At 43.3% G+C, this 20,190-nt stretch overlaps 1 protein-coding gene across 1 annotated transcript in view; it reads right to left on the bottom strand.

Moving 5' to 3' along the window:
- The window catches only part of LOC307076711 (collagen alpha-6(VI) chain-like), a 43,628-nt gene that overhangs the window by 22,948 nt on the left and 490 nt on the right, over positions 1-20,190 (bottom strand). Inside the window, exons 2-4 of the mRNA XM_079737802.1 lie at positions 4,692-4,806; positions 2,897-3,505; positions 233-838 (exon numbers count right to left, since the gene is read on the bottom strand). Coding sequence (XP_079593928.1) covers positions 233-838; positions 2,897-3,505; positions 4,692-4,773 — 1,297 coding nt within the window. The 5' untranslated portion in view covers positions 4,774-4,806. The remainder of the gene's footprint in view (positions 1-232; positions 839-2,896; positions 3,506-4,691; positions 4,807-20,190) is intronic.

The following is a 20,190-nucleotide window of genomic DNA, read 5'->3' on the forward strand; positions in this document are numbered from 1 at the left end:
CAGAATGACGTCATCGAAAGAAGGTAGTATTGAAAATGGAATCATTACATATATATGTATATATATCCCTAACTTTGCTACGTTTGATTATCGATTATGTTTCAAACTAATTTGTGTGAATGATTGCATACTTGTGCGTGTGTGTTTGTGTGTGTGCGTCTGGATCTGAATGCCTGCATGTGTGTGTGAGTTTGTGTTCATGCTGGTGTATGTGGCGGAGATGCCACCATACCGGTGCGTTGGTCCTCGACAGACACACAGAGGATCTGCAGCAGTCTGTCGGTCAGCTGCTGCAGGGCCTGGTAGTTGTTGATGCTGAACAGGAAGCGATCGTGCGGTCGGTTGGCGATGCCTTGCAGCTCTGCCGCATTGGAACTGCCGACGCCGATGGCGAACACGATCACCCCCTTCTGCCGCAGCATCCGCGCAGGCTCCAGCACGTCGTCCGACGAGTCCCCGTCCGTGATCACCACAGCGATCTGGGGCACGCCCTTCGCGGAGCGACTGCCCCCCTCTGGGGTGAAGAAGGTCTGCTGGAGGAAGGTGATGGCCCGGCCCGTGAAGGTGCCTCCCTGCCGGTGCGGGATCTTGCTCACCTGCTGCAGCAGCGAGGCCTCGTCCATGTGGTCCTTCAGCAGGAACTCCTTGTAGGGCTGGTCGCTGTACTGCGCCACGCCCACACGCACCTTGTCCGCGCCCACATCGAGGTTCTGGATGAACTTCTGGAGGAAGAGGAGCATCTCCTTGAAGCTCTCCGGGCTGATGCTGGAGGAGCCATCCAACAGGAACACGATGTCCGCCAGTGATGTCTGAGCGCATGCTGGGGTGGAGTAAGTGTCTGGGACGGGAAAGGAATCAGTTATGTAAGTGTTTGCCTTTCCATTTTTTTTCCAGCCAAACACACACCTGTGTGTACTTAATAAATCTACACATAATGTATTTTGGTTTATTACTGGATTACGAAGCTGCAAAGTGAAGTTGAAAACGTTTTAATAATAAAATAAATCTATCCGCGAGTGAAAACCAGATGCCTGTTAGAGGGAGTTCATTGAATCCCTTGCAGGTTGGCCCATTGCGATGTGGAATTAATTAAAAAGCTGATAAAACATGAAGAACATGACGGTCAGGAGGTTTAACTGCGACTTTCGCGTGTACAAATGAGTTGGCTGCCAACCTTTATGTGTTGGCTTCCCTGTTGATCCTCCCACAACCAACCTCAACAGAGAGCCAAGACAATATCTCAACCACAGACTGTATTAAAAGTAACTGAGAATTAAAGCGACTGTATGAGAGGAAGTAATGTCGGAATACTTTTGCACCAAAGCTGGAGAAGAAACAACAAATCGAGTAAAACGGAAGGACAGCATCGAAAGAAGTAGTATTAAAAATAGAATCATTACATATATGTATAGATATCATTAGTTTTGCTAAGTTTGGCTATCGATTATGTATCAAACTAATTTGTGAATGATTGCATGCTTGTGCTTGTGTGTTTGTGTGTGTGTGTGTCGGTGTGTGTGTGTCGGTGTGTGTGTGTGTGTGTGTGTGTGTGTGTGTGTGTGTGTGTCTAGATCTGAATGCCTGCATGTGTGTGGTGTGTGTGTGTGTGTGTGTTTGTGTTCATGCTGGTGCATGTGGCACCAGCACAGACTGAACACCGACTGTATTAGCATCAAAGTAACTGAGAATTAAACCGGCTGTATGAGAGCCAACGTAACTGAGGATTAAAGAAACAGAGAATCAAAGCGATTGTATGGGAATCAAAATACAGCATCATTATCACAATCAATCATAATGAAAGGAACTCTACATGAAAACTATAGTAACTGAGAATTATATCAACTATGAGATTATATTAACTATGAGGATTAAAGAAACAGAGAATCAAAGCGATTGTATGGGAATCAAAATACAGCATCATTATCACAATCAATCATAATGAAAGGAACTCTACATGAAAACTATAGTAACTGAGAATTATATTAACTATGAGATTATATTAACTATGCAAAACAATTTAATATGAAAATCTGAGGTACTGGTATCAAAGTAACTGTATGAGAGTCACAGTAAATATATACAAATATATATGCAAAAAAAATATTTTATTATTCAAATTGTTAGTTAATAATGAGTTATTGTATGAGAATTAAAGTAACTGGGAACAAGGTAGCTTTATGAGGCACAAAGCAACTGAATATCAGTTGGCTTGATTTTGCTGCTGTTGAACCAATCGCACAGAGCTAGATACGACTTTGTCAGTTTAGTTGACCCTAATGTTATCTTAGATCCGTTCATAAAACACATCCAGGGCTTGTTAATTCAGGGCTCTAGCCTGATAACAACCCTTCTGTAGGGAAATTACACACAAGGCGTCTTGGGTGGCTGGTTATTGTTAGCCGTCAGCCTATTGACAAATATTATGGTGTGCAGAGATGTGTGTGCATGTGTTGTATATGTTCCAGTGTAAATGATGACCTTGTTGTAAACCCGGAGGACGTGCATCACGTGTGGCGTCATGGGTCACACAACTCAACCTCTTGATGAATACCAGATGCATTCAAGTGACATGAGATACCGTAGAGGTTATAGTCAGTTCAAAGCAGCCCTCTATTCCTAGCAGAGATCCCTCTTCAAGGTTAATTCTTAAATCCCAACGGGTGTATGGAGTTCGTTCCTTGGCCAACATCATTTACTCTGCAATACCCTTCAGAAACTTCAAACCTAAAGGTTAACTAACATATTGGTATCATGGGCTTGACTCTGAGCTGATTTTGAGTTGACCCTTTCAACCGTTCAGACGTCACAATACCTTATTCTCACTCGTCAAGCCTGTGTCGACATCCTGGCCTTAAAAACGGTTGTGCGTCTGACCGGAGACAAAGGGCGGCGTTACCTTGCAACACAAGTGAGAGCTGTCCACGCGCCTCCTCCACGCTAGTGCACAGCGTCTGCGCCACACTCAGCGAGATGCCCTGCAGGGCACCGAAGTCTGACACGCTGAACACGTGCTGGAGGTGTGGTGCGCTTGCAATCTCTCGCAGCTGTTCCTCATCGGCGTCTTTGATCCCCACGGCGTACAAGATGACGCCCCTCTTCTTCAGCGCCGTGGCCTGCTGCGACACGTCGTCCTGGGACATGCCGTCCGTGATCACGACGGCGACCTGCGGCACGTTGCTCTCGGCGCGACTGCCGGCGTCCGCGGTGAAGTGCTCGGCCAGCAGGAACCCCAGGCCGCGGCCGGTGTTGGTCCCTCCGCCGCGGAACGACAGGCCGCTGATGTACTCCAGGACGCCCTGCTTGTCCTGGAAGGTCTTCAGGTAGAACTCAGTGTGCGGGAGGTTGCTGTACTGCACCAGGCCAATGCGCACGTGGTTGGGGCCCACGTCGAAGCCCTGCACCAAGGACTTCAGAAACTGCCGCACCTGCGCAAAGTTCTTGGTGCCAATGCTGCTGGAGCCGTCCACCATGAACACGATGTCGGCCACTGCCTCTTGAGTGCAGACTAAGATCAGGAGGGAGACCTCTGGTCACTTTTTTGTCAAGGTGTTGAACTCAGGGTGAAGAGGCGGATGCTCCGAGTGATCAGCCATGGGAGTGGGGTGGTGGGCTTGCACAGGGCTTGTTGTGATGAGGGGACATTCGGGGAATGTGACATGTCTTAGGGTTGCAAACCGTTGTTTTTTTTAAAGGAGGAGGAGGGTGGTGAGGAGGGAATGGGGTTGGTGGGTGGGTGACAGTGACAAATGCAGTTCCCATCGATAGGGGTGGGGGTGTCAGGGTAGCGAGCCGTGAACCGTGCAACGGTGTGTGAGGGACTTTAGGAAGCAGTGCTGGGCTGACATGATGCTCAGCTGGGAAGTGCGTTGAAGAGGTATCGCTAGGTGGTAGGTGGGAGGTTTTCCGCATGCTGCTATAAAACTGGAGGATCTGCTGCCAGCTCACCATGCAAACCACTAAAGGCGAGCGCTGTATTTGGCAACGCACCCTAAGCACTGACATTTAAGAGTTTAGTCTTGCGACATACTCATGAGATTGGATTTACGATTGATGATATTTTATTTGAGCAATATTTTTTTTTCATAGACTGGATATCAAAATCAACGATATCACGATTACGCCTAGCAACCATATCTGTCTTTCAGTTAAGCGCTTCAAAGAACATTTACTTCTTTGCAGGGCTGAGCGATTTTGCTTGTGTTACAGAAACAAACATAAGACCTTAGTTTATTAATAAAAATGTTATGTTATAGAAGTGACGGTTCTTAAGCCACGCTACAACGCTTACACCAGGGACCATTGGCTCTGGAATCAGATGAATGTGGTTACTTACTTATGTATGTGTGTGGAGAAAGAAATAAACCTTTGTGCTCAGTGGCATGACATTGATGCTTTTGAAAGAAAACATGGGTACCAAGTTATGCTTGCGTTTGTGTGTGTGTGTGTGTGTGTGTGTGTGTGTGTGTGTGTGTGTGTGTCTGTGTGCATGTGTGCGTGTGAATGTATGTACTGTGCATGCCTGAGTGTGTGCATGTCCGCGCAGACATGTGCGTCCGTGTGTTACATGTCTTTCGGAGGGAGAGAACGAGGCAAGGAGAGGAACAGATGTGAAGTGAGGAAAGATCTAACGCCGGTTGATGGTTCATTCTGCCATGCAGGAGGTGAGGTCATCACGGGCTAATCACACCCACCTGTTCGCTGGGCGGCGTTGCCATGGAGATACACGGCGGCCGTGATGATGAGGACGAGGAGGAGGACCCGTCTCTCCGCCATGTTCGCACGTTCCTCTCAAGACCTTCACTCTTCCTGAGAGAGAGAGAGAGAGATAGAGAGAGAGCGAGAGAGAGAGAAATATATGGATAGAGAGAGAGACAGAGAGAAAGAGAGAGTGAGTGAGAGAGAGAGAGAGAGAGAGATGGAAAGAGAGAGAGACAGAGAGAGACAGACAGAGAGGAAGAGAGTGAGATGGAAATAGAGAGAGAGAGAGAGAGAGAGAGAGACAGAGAGGGAGATGGAAAGAGAGAGAGAGAGAGAGATGTAAAGAGAGAGAGAGACAGGTTGATATTATGGGATGGAGCGTAAGGTTGTGCAAGGTGTATGATGTTTATGAAGTGCATTGCAAATACTCACGCAAACGTGCACAAACACACGCACAAACATGAATACAATACGCACACATACACACACAAGAACTAAAACAGACAAACACACACCAGCACATCCGAGCGCAAACATGCACAAAACACTTATGTCTTCATCATACTAAAGTTATATTACCTAATCAAGTTTTGGATGGAGATGTGGAAGTGATAAACTCCTTTCTAATTGATTGTATAACTCATCTTCCTCTCTGAATGACATGAATACCACAGGGAGCATGCAAGCACCAGACCCACTAAATCATCTCTCTGCTACAACTTCTGAAGACAGACCCACACCCCCAACACATCTTCATCAGGAATTGGTGTTTCTGTGTGTTTGAGCTCTTTGCGAAACCATGGAACTTTGTTTGTGTATACATGCTTGTATAAGTGAATGTATTGTATTCTGCATTTATATCTGTAAGTGAGTGTTTGTTTATTAGGTGTGTGTGTGTGTGTGTGTGTGTGCGCGCGTGTGTGTGTTTGTGCATGTTTGTTTGTTGGAGCTTGTGGATGTTTTTGTGAATAGTTGCATGTGTTTGTTCATGCTTCCATGTGTGACTGCCTGATGTGTGTTTGATGTGTTGTGTGTGGGTGTGTGTTTAATGGGAACAACGTGGCCGTGAAAACTACAATGCTCTCTGCAGACCTTTTGAAGTGGAGAGGGTGGGATTAAATTAATTATTCAGGAAGTAGGATCAGGTTTCTACTGGAATGCGACCTACGACCTCAAACCCAAATTCACAATGACCTTCTCAAGCAGCTAGGAGTAACAGTATGTGGAGGTTTGGAGTCGAGGCTCAGAGAGAAACAACTCTTCTCCAAAAGTCCACACATGTTATATAGTAGAGTGGTGCAGACTAAAGTACAGTAGGGTTATAAGGTTTATAATACTAGAGCAACGTAAATCTGAGTATAGAGCATAGTAGAGCAGGATCAACTGTACAGTAGTATAGAGTAGATTAGAGTAGAGCAGGGTTGAAGTAGTAAGAGTTTAGAAGATCAGAGTAGACTATCACATGATGTAGAGTACAGTAGCAGAGAGCAGTAGAGACTTGGCTAAGGTGGTTTCTTAAAAAAATTGTTTTTAGTGGTACCTCAATTGTGTTTGGATTTGTACAGGGTTTATATTTAGACTGGTTTTAAATCAGCACGCAATGAACAGCATATGTCTTTTGGCTCTGTTTACATGTTTATTTTGTGACCTAAACTATGACGGTACCATGAGTTTCCAAACGGTGAGTATAGCATAGAGTAATGTTTCCAAACCTTCCTGGGGCCCTGGCACACCAACGATCCCAAACAGCAATTAAAACAAGCTGCATTATGATCAAACTTTTTAATCTAAACCTAAGATTGCTACAAACACATTCTATGTATAGAGATGGTTGCTGTGATACCATGCAATGCAGTGATACCCACAGTAAAAACCGTTGAGGTTTAATAACTGTGATATATGAAGAAGAGTTTCCATCAAGTCCACAAAAGTTATTTAAAGTATTTGAATGGTAACATTAGCTGACAAAGCTAGAAAAAGGCTGGTCTGCTGCTACACAGCAGCTAAGGTAAAACCTGATGCACTCCCGATTAACTTTGTGAACTTTGTAAACAGCCTAATGCACACCAGTTGAACATTGAACATCCGCAGCTACATGCGTAGCATAAATATGAGACTCCACATACAGTTCAACACCAGCTGTTTTTGGTTACGTAAATCTACGGGCTAATATGACCGGATAGTTCGGAGATTGTTTATATCATACGCAGCGCTAGGATCCGGTCCAGACAGTAACAGATGTTACAGAGAGAGAGGGATTAACGATGGCATGTATGCTATGCTACACAAGCTAGCCAGCTACTGTTGGTGGCTCTCTTCTGCTACAACTTCATCATGATTTGAGTCGCTTTTATAGAAAACATTGCTTTTAAACTGTAAAGGACAACATGAAAATCCAAATCACCCAGTGCAAGAGGGCAAGGTTTAACATTCCGATTTTTTGTCTGTAACCAATAGTCAGTAAACATGGCATCATCTGTTTTGAGTTCAATCCTGAATGACACCCCTCATACATTTTATCTTGCCCTCAAATTATAGTAAACAACTTTAACAAAGACAGATTAATTCACCATGTGTTGCACCATCCATTTTGATTAAAAAAATATTCTTCTTGGCTAAAATCAGACAATGCCTTTACTTTATCTAGTTGGTTCAAGACTCTATATTCTCCCGTTAAAGTTCTGGACCGTGGAGAACATGGATGAGTTATGGGGTACTGTGACAGGCATTTTCAAAGCAACAGTTAAAGGGAGTTTGGCCAGCAGGGTGTATGGACGCTAAAAAGTAAAGCACTGTCGCCCTTCAGATAGTAGTCCTGCTCTCAAGTACTACCACTACAGCGCACATTAGTAGTCTTTACTACTAGCTCAAGGCTTATGCAAATAAAAAAACGCCATGGATATAGAAGTAATTATGGACAGACAGACAGACAGACAGACAGACAACAATGTTATAATCTACCCTCCATTTTGAACTTAATGTGTGACAGCGAACAAAGGAATTAAATATTATAGTACTATCCTTACTTCCAATAACACCTCTGCAGCCTTAACATCCAAGTGTCTATCGATTTTGGACCGTAAGGTTTGGAGTCTGATTTCATTGCTCATAGGAAAATCTCAGCCGTAACCCTCGCTGTTGAGCGTTCACGCGCCGTGGAGCCATGTCCGAAACCCATTTAAAGGTAGCGTAAGGGGTAAGGGGTAAGGGGGAAGGCTAACATCCCCTCAAAATTTAGACTTTCAATGGGCACACTCAAACGCTCCAGTTCTGACTTGCTCCCACAATACCTTGCGAGAAAATGGAAATCAAAAAAAATCCTAGGCAAGATGGCTGGCGAAAAGAGGCGACAGGATGGAAAACAACAAGTCTAAGTGTTTTCTATGTTAATAATCACGCCGGGGGCTCCGCAACCTGGCCGTGGGCAGCGGGCTCCGCAGCCCGGCCCTGGACCGCGGTCGGGGAGCTGCCGGGCTCATGTCATATGATATCCATATGTTCCATGTTCTAGGGCAGGGGTCGGCAATTACGTTTGGACGCGGGCCAATTTTTTTTCAGACAATGGCATCGCGGGCCATAGCTTTTTTTTTTGGGGGGGGGGGGTCTACTATTTAAATTATTATTTATTTTATTATATTAAAATAAAACAAACATCATCTAACTTTTAAAACGCATTTAATTTAATTCCATTAAAACATTTATTTGCTTATGTTCGCTGTTTTTATGCCGCCTGCTGCATCTCGTGTCGTCACTCATGAAACAGGCGATTGCCTAGCAACCTGCCGTATACAAATATTCTTTTAGATGACGTGTAAAAATGATTAGCTGAACATTGCTACGCTAGTTATCGATGCAAAATGTCGTTGTCGAAAGCCTTGAAAAGAAAAATTGATTCAGAATGCAGGACCTACAAAGAAGAATGGAAGCAGAGGTATGCGTTTATCCTGCCTGCATTTATTAATGCCAAGCCTACATGCCTCATTTGCAACGAGGCTGTTTCCGTTTGCAAAGAATATAACATCAGAAGACACCATGAGACAAAACATGGCCTAGTTCAAAAACACATATCCTCCTGGGACAGAGGTGCGAACGAATAAAATTAAAACATTGGAGGCTGGATATGCACACAGCAACAAAATACTTGTCAGGTCATTCACCGAGCAGCAGAGGGTTACAAGTGCGTCCCTTAAAGCAGCATGGGTTCTTACCCGTCACAACAAACCATTTACGGACGCGTTTTAAGGAAGTGATGGTGGCTGTTTTGGAGGAGCTGGCTACAGATAAGTCAATGGATGGAGTGATTGCCTCAGTGAAACAAATGCCGCTCTCAGCGAGGTCAGCTTCCCGACGCATAGAGAGCCTATCTGACGATGTGCGCAGATCAATTATGAGTGAACTACTTTTCCGTTGCCATTGACGAGAGTACAGACAACACTGATATCAGTCAGATGTGCATATACGTGCGGTATTTTGATGGGAAGGTGTTCAGGGAGGAGTTGTTGGCTCTAATTCCATTAGAAGAGAACACCACTGGGGATGTTATGTTTGCCAAAGTGGAGGAATTGATTAAACAACATGCACTACCATTTGAGAAAATAAACCTCATCGTGACAGACGGTGCACCTGCCATGGTTGGTTGCCACAGAGGTCTGGTGGCCCGATTGAAGGAGATAGCTCCACAAATGCACGCACTACATTGCCTAATTCACCAGAGTGTCCTGTGCGCCAGACTCAGTGGCGAGCTGAAGAGTGTCATGGATAAAGTGATGAGAGTCATTAATTTTGTCCGGGGTGCATCAAGCACACAGCACCGTCTTTTTCGCCAACTTGTTGCTGAGTCAGAGGCCTGCTACGAAGATCTGCTACTTCACAATGACGTGCGCTGGTTAAGTAAAGGAAAGGCACTGGAGCGCTTCTGTGCGCTACTAGATCAAGTGAAAACCTTCCTGCGAATGAGCAAGATGCGTGCTTCAGACGATCACCTGGCCTTTCTAGAAGGTGAAATGTCCATCTCAAACATTGCGTTTTTAACTGATATTTTTGGCCATCTTAACCAGCTGAACCTGCAACTACAAGGGAGAGGGAAAACCATTGTGGACCTGATCGTGAAGATGGATTTGTTTACAAGGAAGCTGGAGTTGTTCCAGTCTGATCTAGCAAGTGGAAGGCTCTTGCACTTTGCAACATTAAAATCACAGGGAGGGGGGCGAGTGACAGGAATTATGACTGAAATCCTTGACAAGCTACGGGACAACTTTCAGTCGCGGTTCCGAGACTACTGTGTCCCAAGGGAAATTGTTGGCTTTGTCCGCGACCCATTGTCCACGCGAAGCGAGGAATTCTCCTCACTGGCCAAAACAACCATGAGCTCGTTGGACGAGGCAACGCTTCAGTTGGAGCTCATCGATTTCCAGTCAAGCTCCCTCGTCCGTGATGCGTTTAGTGCGCATTCCGTGGAGGATTTCTGGATCGGATGCTCAGAAGAGTACATGGGTATCAAGAAACTTGCCCTTTATGTGCTGACGATGTTTCCATCTACCTACACGTGTGAGTCCAGCTTTTCGTCAATGAATGCAATCAAGACACACGAGAGGAACAGTCTGACCAATGCAAGCTTGGAGAACTGCTTGAGAATAAAAGTGACATCCCTGTCGCCCGACATCCACAAAATTGTGACCGAAGGGAAGAGCCACTTTTCTCATTAAGTGAGTAGCCTACTGGCCTTTTTAAATAGTAGGCCTAAAAAAAATGCCCAGTTATATTGTTTGATCTTATTTAAATTGTAAATTCCCTTTTTTCTGTCTTTATTCAGGAGCAGCGCAGATGCTTCTCCCACGCGGACAATGTGCATTCATCTTTCACTTTCTTTAAGTTTTATTTTAATTGGGCCATTTCACATTTGAGCAGACCTTGTTATGTTGTTAATTTAACGAAACGTAGACTATTTTTTACCTTGCCCACTGGAGGAGGGAGACGGGACACTTTGGGGTTTTTTTTGCAAAAGATTACGTGCACTCGCGTGCCAATACCGTTCCGACCAGTGCGTCATGGATAACTGCACAGATGTTCCACCTGTTGTTTTGTCACTTTAGGACTATCATCTATACCTCAATAAATGTTTCGAAATTGATGGGAATGCTGTATGCCTTTTTTTTTTTTTTTTTTAAATATGGGGTTGAAAATATATTTTTTTAAATTAATTAATTTTTTTTTTTTTTTTTTTACATCAAATTAACGTCATCTCGCGGGCCAGACAGAATAGATGGCGGGCCAAAATTGGCCCGCGGGCCCCTATTTGCCGACCACTGTTCTAGGGACTCCAGTTTGAAGATACGCTTTGATCCCCTGCCAAGTAATTCAATAATTCGTTTCAAAAATGCTTATTAGCCTGGAGAATGGTGGACCAATGTGATGTTGATTCTTTTTATAAACCAGTATCTATCTATCTATCTATCTATCTATCTATCTATCTATCTATCTATCTATCTATCTATCTATCTATCTATCTATCTATCTATCTATCATTATATATTGTACATAACATGTGGCCATATAACCCAGTTATAATTCTTTCTTATTTGTTATTTGTTATTTGTTATGTTTTCTTTCAGGAGATCATTGAGGCCGCTGCCATCACAGAGCCCATCCCTCCATCACCTCAAGCACCTCTTCTGCATTGGCATCCCTAAAACCCCCAGGAAGAGAGAGATTAACCATCCACTGATGGTTTAAAACCGACCAAGTTATTGATAAAATGTGATGATTGATGCCTTTTCGTAATGTGCAATATTAGTTCCATTATGTCACTGGTTCTTGTTCGTATGATATTTATTAGGGGTGTGCATCTCTCCTTTATAGGACGATCCGATACGTATCTAGATACATGTGCTACGATGCGATTCAGGGACGATACATTTTAACATGGAACGATTCGATGCGATTCGATTCAATGTTCTAATGATCCGGGGCGATTTTATGAGATGAATCAATCTGATAGATACAGTTAATATTCATTTAACGTTAACGCATTCATTTTCTATTAATTAAAATAAGCCTTCTATAAAAGAGACATTGCCTACTTTCAAATATATATATGGTATAGGGACTAGTAATGCGCGATATAAACAATATACGATATAAACGATACAAAAATGGCCTACGATAGAGATTTTAATTATATCGCTCTATCGCGATAATGCATGTTGATGACGCAAAATACAATGTTTAATTCTTGGTTTGGTGCAATTCCTTTTCACATTGCAATTTTCGCAACAGTGCCAGAATTCGTAAACAAACCTGCATGTGTGCAAAGAACGTTAACCCATTTGTACCGGCTGCTGTGCGGCGCAACATTGTATCTAGTAGATACAATGTTGCTCCGCGCAGCCGGTACAAATGGGTTAATGGTAAACACGCATTGATGCGCAATCCGGTCTTAAAGGTAAACAAGCACAGATGCGTGATCCGGTCTGAATGGGTTAAATAATTGGACAAAAAGGTCTGGGGCGTTGTAAAGCGTTAAAGAAAAAGGGGGGGGTAAGCACCGGTGAAAGTCAACAATCATGGATATCCAGCGTGATATACATTGATCTGCGGACTGGTCCAACTCCTTCTCCCTCATCCTGACTCGGAATGTGTTAAATGCATCGGCATTTTTAAGTTATGTTTTCCAGCATACTTTTTACTTGCTTTTGTCGGACCGTCGGGTGGTGGCACAACATGGAGCAAAGAGGAGACGGAATGTCTTTTGGATATCGGACCCAAATAACCAAAAGACGTTCCGTCTCCTCTTTGCTCCATGTTGAGCAACGTCTCCGAGACCACCTCTCCGGCTGGGTCAACCTCCTTTTGATGGTTAAAAATATCACGTAATGGACAAAAATCTTAACAATCAATGATCGATCATCAATTAATCATGCCCATCCCTAATTGTCAGTACAGTGTCTGTTCCTTATCTAGAAAGACACCCGTTTTTCCTGTTCTCTGCATCTTGGGTGGCATTTAAGAACCAAGGATTTAAACTAAGTGTAGTGCCTTTTAGAATGGTTTGCACTAAAGGAAAGAAACCCAATACTAATTTTATTTATCTGCAACATTATGTTGTATGATTACAGTGTTTCACAATAAATGTTCTCGAAATGACATACTATATTTCTCTTTTTTTAAAATACATTTAGCAGTTTGGCTTTCCTCAGGGTCTGTGTAACCTGTTCTGAAACGGTTATTTTATGATTTTATATCGTGATATATATCGTTATCGCAAGAGGCTGCAATGTATATCGCAATATGGATTTCAGGCCATATCTCTAATAGGGACCATGGAATCGTACGTTTTTATATTTATTTCTTTATGTAATAAAGTGTTTCTTCTTTCAAGTGTTCTTGTTCTTGACCGATTCTTATCTAATGCCACCTTTAACATGTAGCTAAGTGACATTCAAAATAAATGGTATATTACGAGGGACAGATAGTAGTATTAAAAAAATCCTTTATTTAAACATGCCAATTACAAAATACATAATATAAATAATAAATATATAAATATAATATATTCAGATTAAACATCTTTACAATGGGGCTTGCTCGTTGCCCGAGACAATGGCAGCCAGTCTGTCCCCTTGTAGCATCACCAGGTGTCTGGTTATCTGCTAGGGTGTCACAGGGAGGTTGGGGGTCAAGCATTTCAAGTTGACTACCGATGACGTCACAGGGTAGGGACTACCGATGACGTCACAGGGTAGGGTTGTCCCATTTGGTAGGGGAAGAAGGGTACGGGTAGGGGGTCGGCTTAAAAGTTAGGGTTAGAGTTGAGCAATGAGGGGTAGGGCTGAGCAATGAGCAATGAATTTGGATTCAGCTTAAGTGTCCCCAGAACAGGAAGTGAAATTGCTCACCAGAGCTATTGCTCATCTGTCTACGTTTACCTTAAATTATGCAATTTCCTGTGATGTGGATGCTCCAGACGGGTCTAACCAGCACAAAGGAATTTACAGAATTGATGTGCAATCCCTCTCTATCTCTATCTGAGAGAGTAAAAATTGTTTGTGCATGTTAGTGCTTTGAGAGCTGTACTTTCCTTCTACCCCGTTATATCCAGCTTACATCCTCTCTCTCTCTCTCTCTCTCTCTCTCTCTCTCTCTCTCTGTTACTCTCGCTCTGTCTCTCTGTCTCTTAATTTGCTGAAATGTAGGATATTATTATAAATGACAAGAAGATTTGAAATTTCATGAAACATGATGAGCAACACCTGCACCAACTCCGTGGAAACCAGTTGTGTATAACCGGTCTCCACAGAGACACGGAAAGGGTTTAGAACCCCCAACCATTTTTTCTTCTCAGGGCCAAACCCCGTAAAGATTGCTCTTGAAACAATGACGGGATCCAGCGCTGGGGGGCACGGCTTTACCGTATGTGAACGTCGACAACCACAGCCGTGTACACGCAGACACGCATGCGTGTGTGTATGTTTATGTGTGTGTGATGGGCCTCTAGCTTGGAAGCAGGTCTGTGTATGATCACCAGTCACACAGCTCCCCTGAACCTGAAGGGCCGGGGGGCTCGCTCCAATTGTATCCATGTGAATGTGATCAACGTGAGGCCTAGGAATGAGTGTTGCTTTAAGATGGACCATTGCACGTTAGTTTCCCGTTTCTGAGAGACGGATAAAGAGAGCTTGATTTGAAAGTAGGAGCGGTCCCCTGTCGTTGGGAGTCTGGCCTACTTCAGATCTGACATGAAGTCGGTTCAGAGATGGCCGGCAGCTTGAAGCTCTCTCCCTGTCAATGTAATCTATCTGCGGCGATACGTATTCCTCAAGGCTCTACCTCCTCAAGGCTCTACCTCCACAAGACTCTACCTCCTCAAGGCTCTTCCTCCTCAAGACTTTACCTCCCCAAGACTCAACCACCTCAAGGCTCCATCTCCTCAAGGCTCTACCTCCTCAAGGCTCCATCTCCTCAAGGCTCTACCTCCTCAAGGCTCTCCCTCCACAAGACTCTACCTCCACAAGGCTCTACCTCCTCAAGGCTCTACCTCCTCAAGGCTCTACCTCCTCAAGACTCAACCACCTCAAGGCTCCATCTCCTCAAGGCTCTACCTCCTCAAGGCTCTCCCTCCACAAGACTCTACCTCATCAAGGCCCTACCTCCTCAAGGCTCTCCCTCCACAAGACTCTACCTCCTCAAGATTCAACCACCTCAAGGCTCTACCTCCTCAAGGCTCTCCCTCCTCAAGGCTCTCCCTCCTCAACCATCAGCCATGCAGTGTCTTTAGGAAGCGAGAACTGTGAGGGGGCAGACCTTGGCTCTGGGCCACCCAGTCTCATCAACAAGGCAATTAATGTTGACCCGGATGGGTTAAGAAATTTGGATCCCCATATCTTGATGGCACATCTTTGAGAAACCATGGGAACTCTGGTAGGCGTGCAACCTATTCGAGGGCATAGATTTGCCGTCTATGGAGCATGCCATTCTTAATGGCAGGACTTAATGGCAGCCAGTTTATTGGAATAAACTAGGAGACGTGTAAAGCTTACTGGGAGAAATAGAAAAGGATACTGGGATAGGTAGATTGAGGAAGGTTGTCAAGTCCATTCATTCAGGCCAATGCAAACCGTATTTTATTCCACAGTTCACAGGCCCAGATTTGGCCTGTACAGTACAATAACACCACCAAACAACACCCAACCCAACCTTATCAGGAAAGACCAAAACGGGGCTAGAAAAAAAGGAAAAATCCTTTGAAGGAAACGAAGAAAACCCTTAGAAGAAAGGGGCCCCTAGCCTGGCGGCTTTGTCAGGGGATTGATCCCATGTGGCAAGCAACGAACCATCGTAAAAAAAAACACGTTTAAAGGGAGAAACACAAGTGTTGGGTAAAATAAGGTAAACATTTTCCACCACAACGTCCGTTCAACTTGGTCTTATACATTCTAGAAATGGCACCCTCAGGCTACAATGTTAATTGGTTGAATATGGTATATACACTAATTTCAGGGTCAGGGGTTTGGTTTCCACTGGGGCCACCCATGTTTAGAAATGTCTGCACTCCCTGTATTGTAACTGTACTGTGTTTTGATTTGAGATAACATCCACCATATGGGTCAAATGTCGCTCACAGGACAACAATCAAGGCCATTTAATTTAAATTGGAGGAGAACCATGTGTTCTCCTGACACGCATATGAGCCGATCGGAAAACACATCAATAAGCTCAGGGGAGATGCATTTCGTTGTATCCTTAACATTTCACAGGATCCATTTAAAAAAACAAAAAAATACTAAACTGTCATTAACGACGAGACCTACGCTTACAAGGGAAATCCTCGTCATGGCTTGAGGCTAAACAGTATACATGAGATACAACGACAGGATTTCACCATTGTCCTCCACCTCTCCATGACCGCTCCAGTCCCTTCTGCAGCTAATCAACCCACAACCTGTTCAAGGTCACTCCGCCCCTGTCCATCAACACAAATACACAGGCTGACAACGAAAACCCAAACACCTTCTGAATCCCCAGCTGGGTGGTGTAACCTTCGCTTGTCAAGCACACTTAATCCCCCCACACACCTCCAAGACCCAAACCCTCATTTAAACCTGGCCTTGGCCTTTGTTGGACGCCATCTCACGCTCTCACAGAACACAAACTCTGCGGATCTCCCTGGTGTTTATAATCCCCTCTTGGTGATAAGTCCTGTTTGAAAGGTGGTTGTTTATGCGTTGGATAATCTAAACACAGATCTGGTATTTAGATGTATAGGAAGAAGGGAGGGCCCCGTTCAACTGGCCATCACATGCAGACCCCTTTTACTTGCTGCTTTGGTTGTGAAACCCAACACGTGCATATGGCACTCAGTAAAAAGTCTAAATAATACACCTTGATTGATTACAGCCTGAGCTTGTATTGCTCACACGGTTCATTTGAATCTATCGCTGAGTCTGAAAGAATTGATACAGGTTAAATTTTGTTACAAGAGTCATGACAAATCCTTAAAGCACTTTAAGCACCGTTAATCACAGCACTGGTGTTGAAGCGCTGCTCAATGAATGAACAAATTATGAATTATCTAATCTTTGGAGAGAGTAAGGCTTATTTGAGTAAACCTTAGTGAAAGCTTCATGTTTGGAATTTCTTCCAAACAAGTTATTGGATGAACTTCCCATGTGCTCATAAGTATGAGCAGAGCAAGCTCATTTAAGAGTACATTCCTCTGGAGACCAGCAACAACAGTGCTCTGCCACAGAAAAAACGGTTGGTTTTCTGCTATTCAAATCCATCAGCCACTGGGGTCTGCATTGTAGAATCTAAAGTTGATACCTTCTCTGACTGTTGGACCTGACAGATGGAGCCCTGTACCTGGTAAGCAACAGCAAGGGTCAAATGCTGATGAACAGAATAACAAATAGCACTAATGACAGTCCAAACAAAACCAGGATTGTATACATGATATGTGATACACCTCTCAACGCGATGCAAAAACAGCTTCGCTGTTCTGAGGTATTTAAAAGAGATGAATGAACCAGGCCTAAGCATTTATATGTTTTTCTTTTAACCAGTCCCTCTATATTTAATGACCAGAGACTATAAGAATTTCTGTAATGGCTTTCTCCTACTCACAGGTCTCTCAAGGTTTTTTAAACCAGACCTCAACAGCAACAGCATGATGCATGATGTTGATGATGATGATGTTTTAATGTGGAAAACTTCACTGTTAATTGGTAAATATCTCTCTGCAGATAAGAACAGCTTTGACTAACCAGCTCACCGTTAAAATGTACTTTTCAAATCATTTAACTATTAATGTTGCTAATATTTTATAGTAACTTAAGTCTCACTTAGCTTTCATAAATGCTGTGTTTTATGCTACTGTTATATGAAAGCCCATTTCACATCTTTGACCATCCATTCCATGACGGGAAGGTGTGGTCCCTTTTTTGTGTTCCTTCTGAAGGTTTTCATGTCCTTTAGAGAGCGTAGGGTCAAGGGGGTGTTGTATAATTTGGCCTGTGAAGCCCCTTGAGACAGTAACTGGTTAAAGGTACTCAGAAATTCATTCTCATGACCCCTTTGGCTGTGAGGGAACTTCAGCCTGCTCGATCTCTTTAATTTAGAGAATAATACAAACTAGGGTTATACAAAGGTTACTATAGGGTTACAGGGTTGCTATACATTTCAGCTAGGGCACTTTAAAGGACACTTTAAGATGTCCCTGCCTTCCTTTTGCCCAAGAAAACCATCCTGGTTAAAGTGAAATATAAACCAGCCAACTGACTGTTCTCCGCAACAGAGAAAGTCGCTGAAGGTATATTTTTTCATATTAAATGACAACATGTAAAATCCTACCCATACTCCCTTTAAAGCCTATATTAATAAAATAGACTTGTGAGCAAGTAAAGACCCAGGGTTTTCTTTTCCTAGTTCCAGGCCCTAAATACCCACTAACTGTTTCAAAAACTAAGCAAGCATTTTTCTCTGAGCCAATCATTTTCTTGTTGGCAGGACTTTAAAGACAATTTGCCGACCGAATCTGTGTGATCATAGCAAGCAAACAACACGGCAACTACCATCGTGAATAATGAAAATTGAGTGATTTTTAAAGTCTCTGTATTCAGCTGTTAAAGCTGTTTTGAAAAAAAGAAAGAAATACTGGCTCAGAAATCATCCAAAGAGAACGCCGCTTTCCAAATAGTTATCAACTTGGTGATGACGCTATAAGGAGGAAACTATAGACTATAAAAAAACAAACTAGAACTTTTATTAGACAACCATTGTTAGTACCAACCTCTACCCATAATGCACTTCGAAGCCACATATGGAAACCACATTGTACAACGCTTTCATGATCAATTGTATTGTCCTGTAGGACATATGGTTCATATAACTGTTTCTAGACCATAATAGCACATTTTCTCAGCAAAAAATATCTGCCTGGAATTGGAGACATAGCTGGAATACTGCCAAACACTACAACTACACATCTGACCCTCCAGAGCACAACCAAGGGCCCATGGCGTACCCTTTGAAAAGCTGAACCCACAGATGGAAGAAAATCAAGCCATGGCCAACACAATGATTTATTAAATGTATCTACAAAATGTACAACTTTACTTTTAAATAGTGCTAAAACCGATCTTATATTTTTGCAGCTAGCATGCATTAACAGGGAGCTGTATCAGGGATTGTGGTGTCAGTTAACATGCTAGTAGAAAATTTATAATCAGCTAAAATCCCAGCAAATGGCATTGTTTAAGGCAAATATTCCAGAAGCATAGAACATGTTACATGTTAGCATACAAGTTACATTCATTGTTTTAGTGGCTAATGTGCTATTAGCATGGATTGTTTTAGCTGCTATTATGCTTGTGTCAGGAGTCTGTGCAGTGCAGGGATAAGTCAATTACTGCATGTTTTTGCTCCTTCCATTACATGGGAAATCTTTATAGACTGAACATCTGCTCTACAAAGATTGTGGGCGTTTGGGTTCCACATGCTGTCCTGCCGGTCCAGTGTGGGCGGAGTCTTTCTCATCCTCAATGCGTGAAGTCATGATAGAGGGACCTTAATTAACCACCACTCGGTGAGCTGCTGATTAGTAATCACAAGCTGTTTCCAAATCCACCAGTGACATCACAAGGGGGAGTGTCTACAACCAGATGTTTGAGATAGACTACGAGTTGGTACGGTCACGAGAGAGGTGCATGGCAAGTTGATTTAACTATTAGTCCACCTTGTGAAAAGATGAAATTATAGAATTTGGCATGATAGTCATTTGACAGCTGTAGAGATGAAATGCAGAATGTTCAAATGATGACTATGCATTTGATTGACTGGCTAACTCCCCCTATTAGCCGCTTTTATTCAAGAGTGTATTATTTATATTACACTTTGTTAGAGTAACTAGCAATATCGGTATTATGGAGGCTTTGCGTGTGCATGACAAATATGTGTTTGTGTATGTGTGTGTGTGTGTGTGTGTGTGTGTGTGTGTGTGTGTGTGTGTGTGTGTGTGTGTGTGTGTGTGTCTGTGTGTGTGTGTGTGTGTGTGTGTGTGTGTGTGTGTGTGTGTGTGCATATTAAGCACCAGAGTCAATTTAGTGTTGGCTCTGGAGAGTTTTGTCAACGACTTGATGCATTATGTTGAAATGACTTGCAAAGAACCCATAGCAATTAGTTTTACAGTAATTGTCTGGGCTGGTTCTGTCTTTCCCAACACTGATTAAGCGAAGTGGAGTTTAACCACAGCATGCCCTAAAGAGGAAACAGATGCAGGAGGGATCTCTCAGCCCTGGGGCGCCAGAAACGGCAGATCAAACCATCAGCCTTTGACCAACCTAATTATCTATCGGCTGACTTTTCGTTCAAGTCCTCCAATTGCTTGTATTCGAATCCATTTTAAATGTTTAATTGACTTTTACCAAAAAATTCCAACAATTAACAACTAATCTCGCGGTGCAACAAAGATCATCGCATAATGGCCAGCAAATCAATCAA

This window comes from Pollachius pollachius, assembly GCF_949987615.1.
Source record: "Pollachius pollachius genome assembly, chromosome: 1".
Lineage (NCBI taxonomy): Eukaryota > Metazoa > Chordata > Actinopteri > Gadiformes > Gadidae > Pollachius > Pollachius pollachius.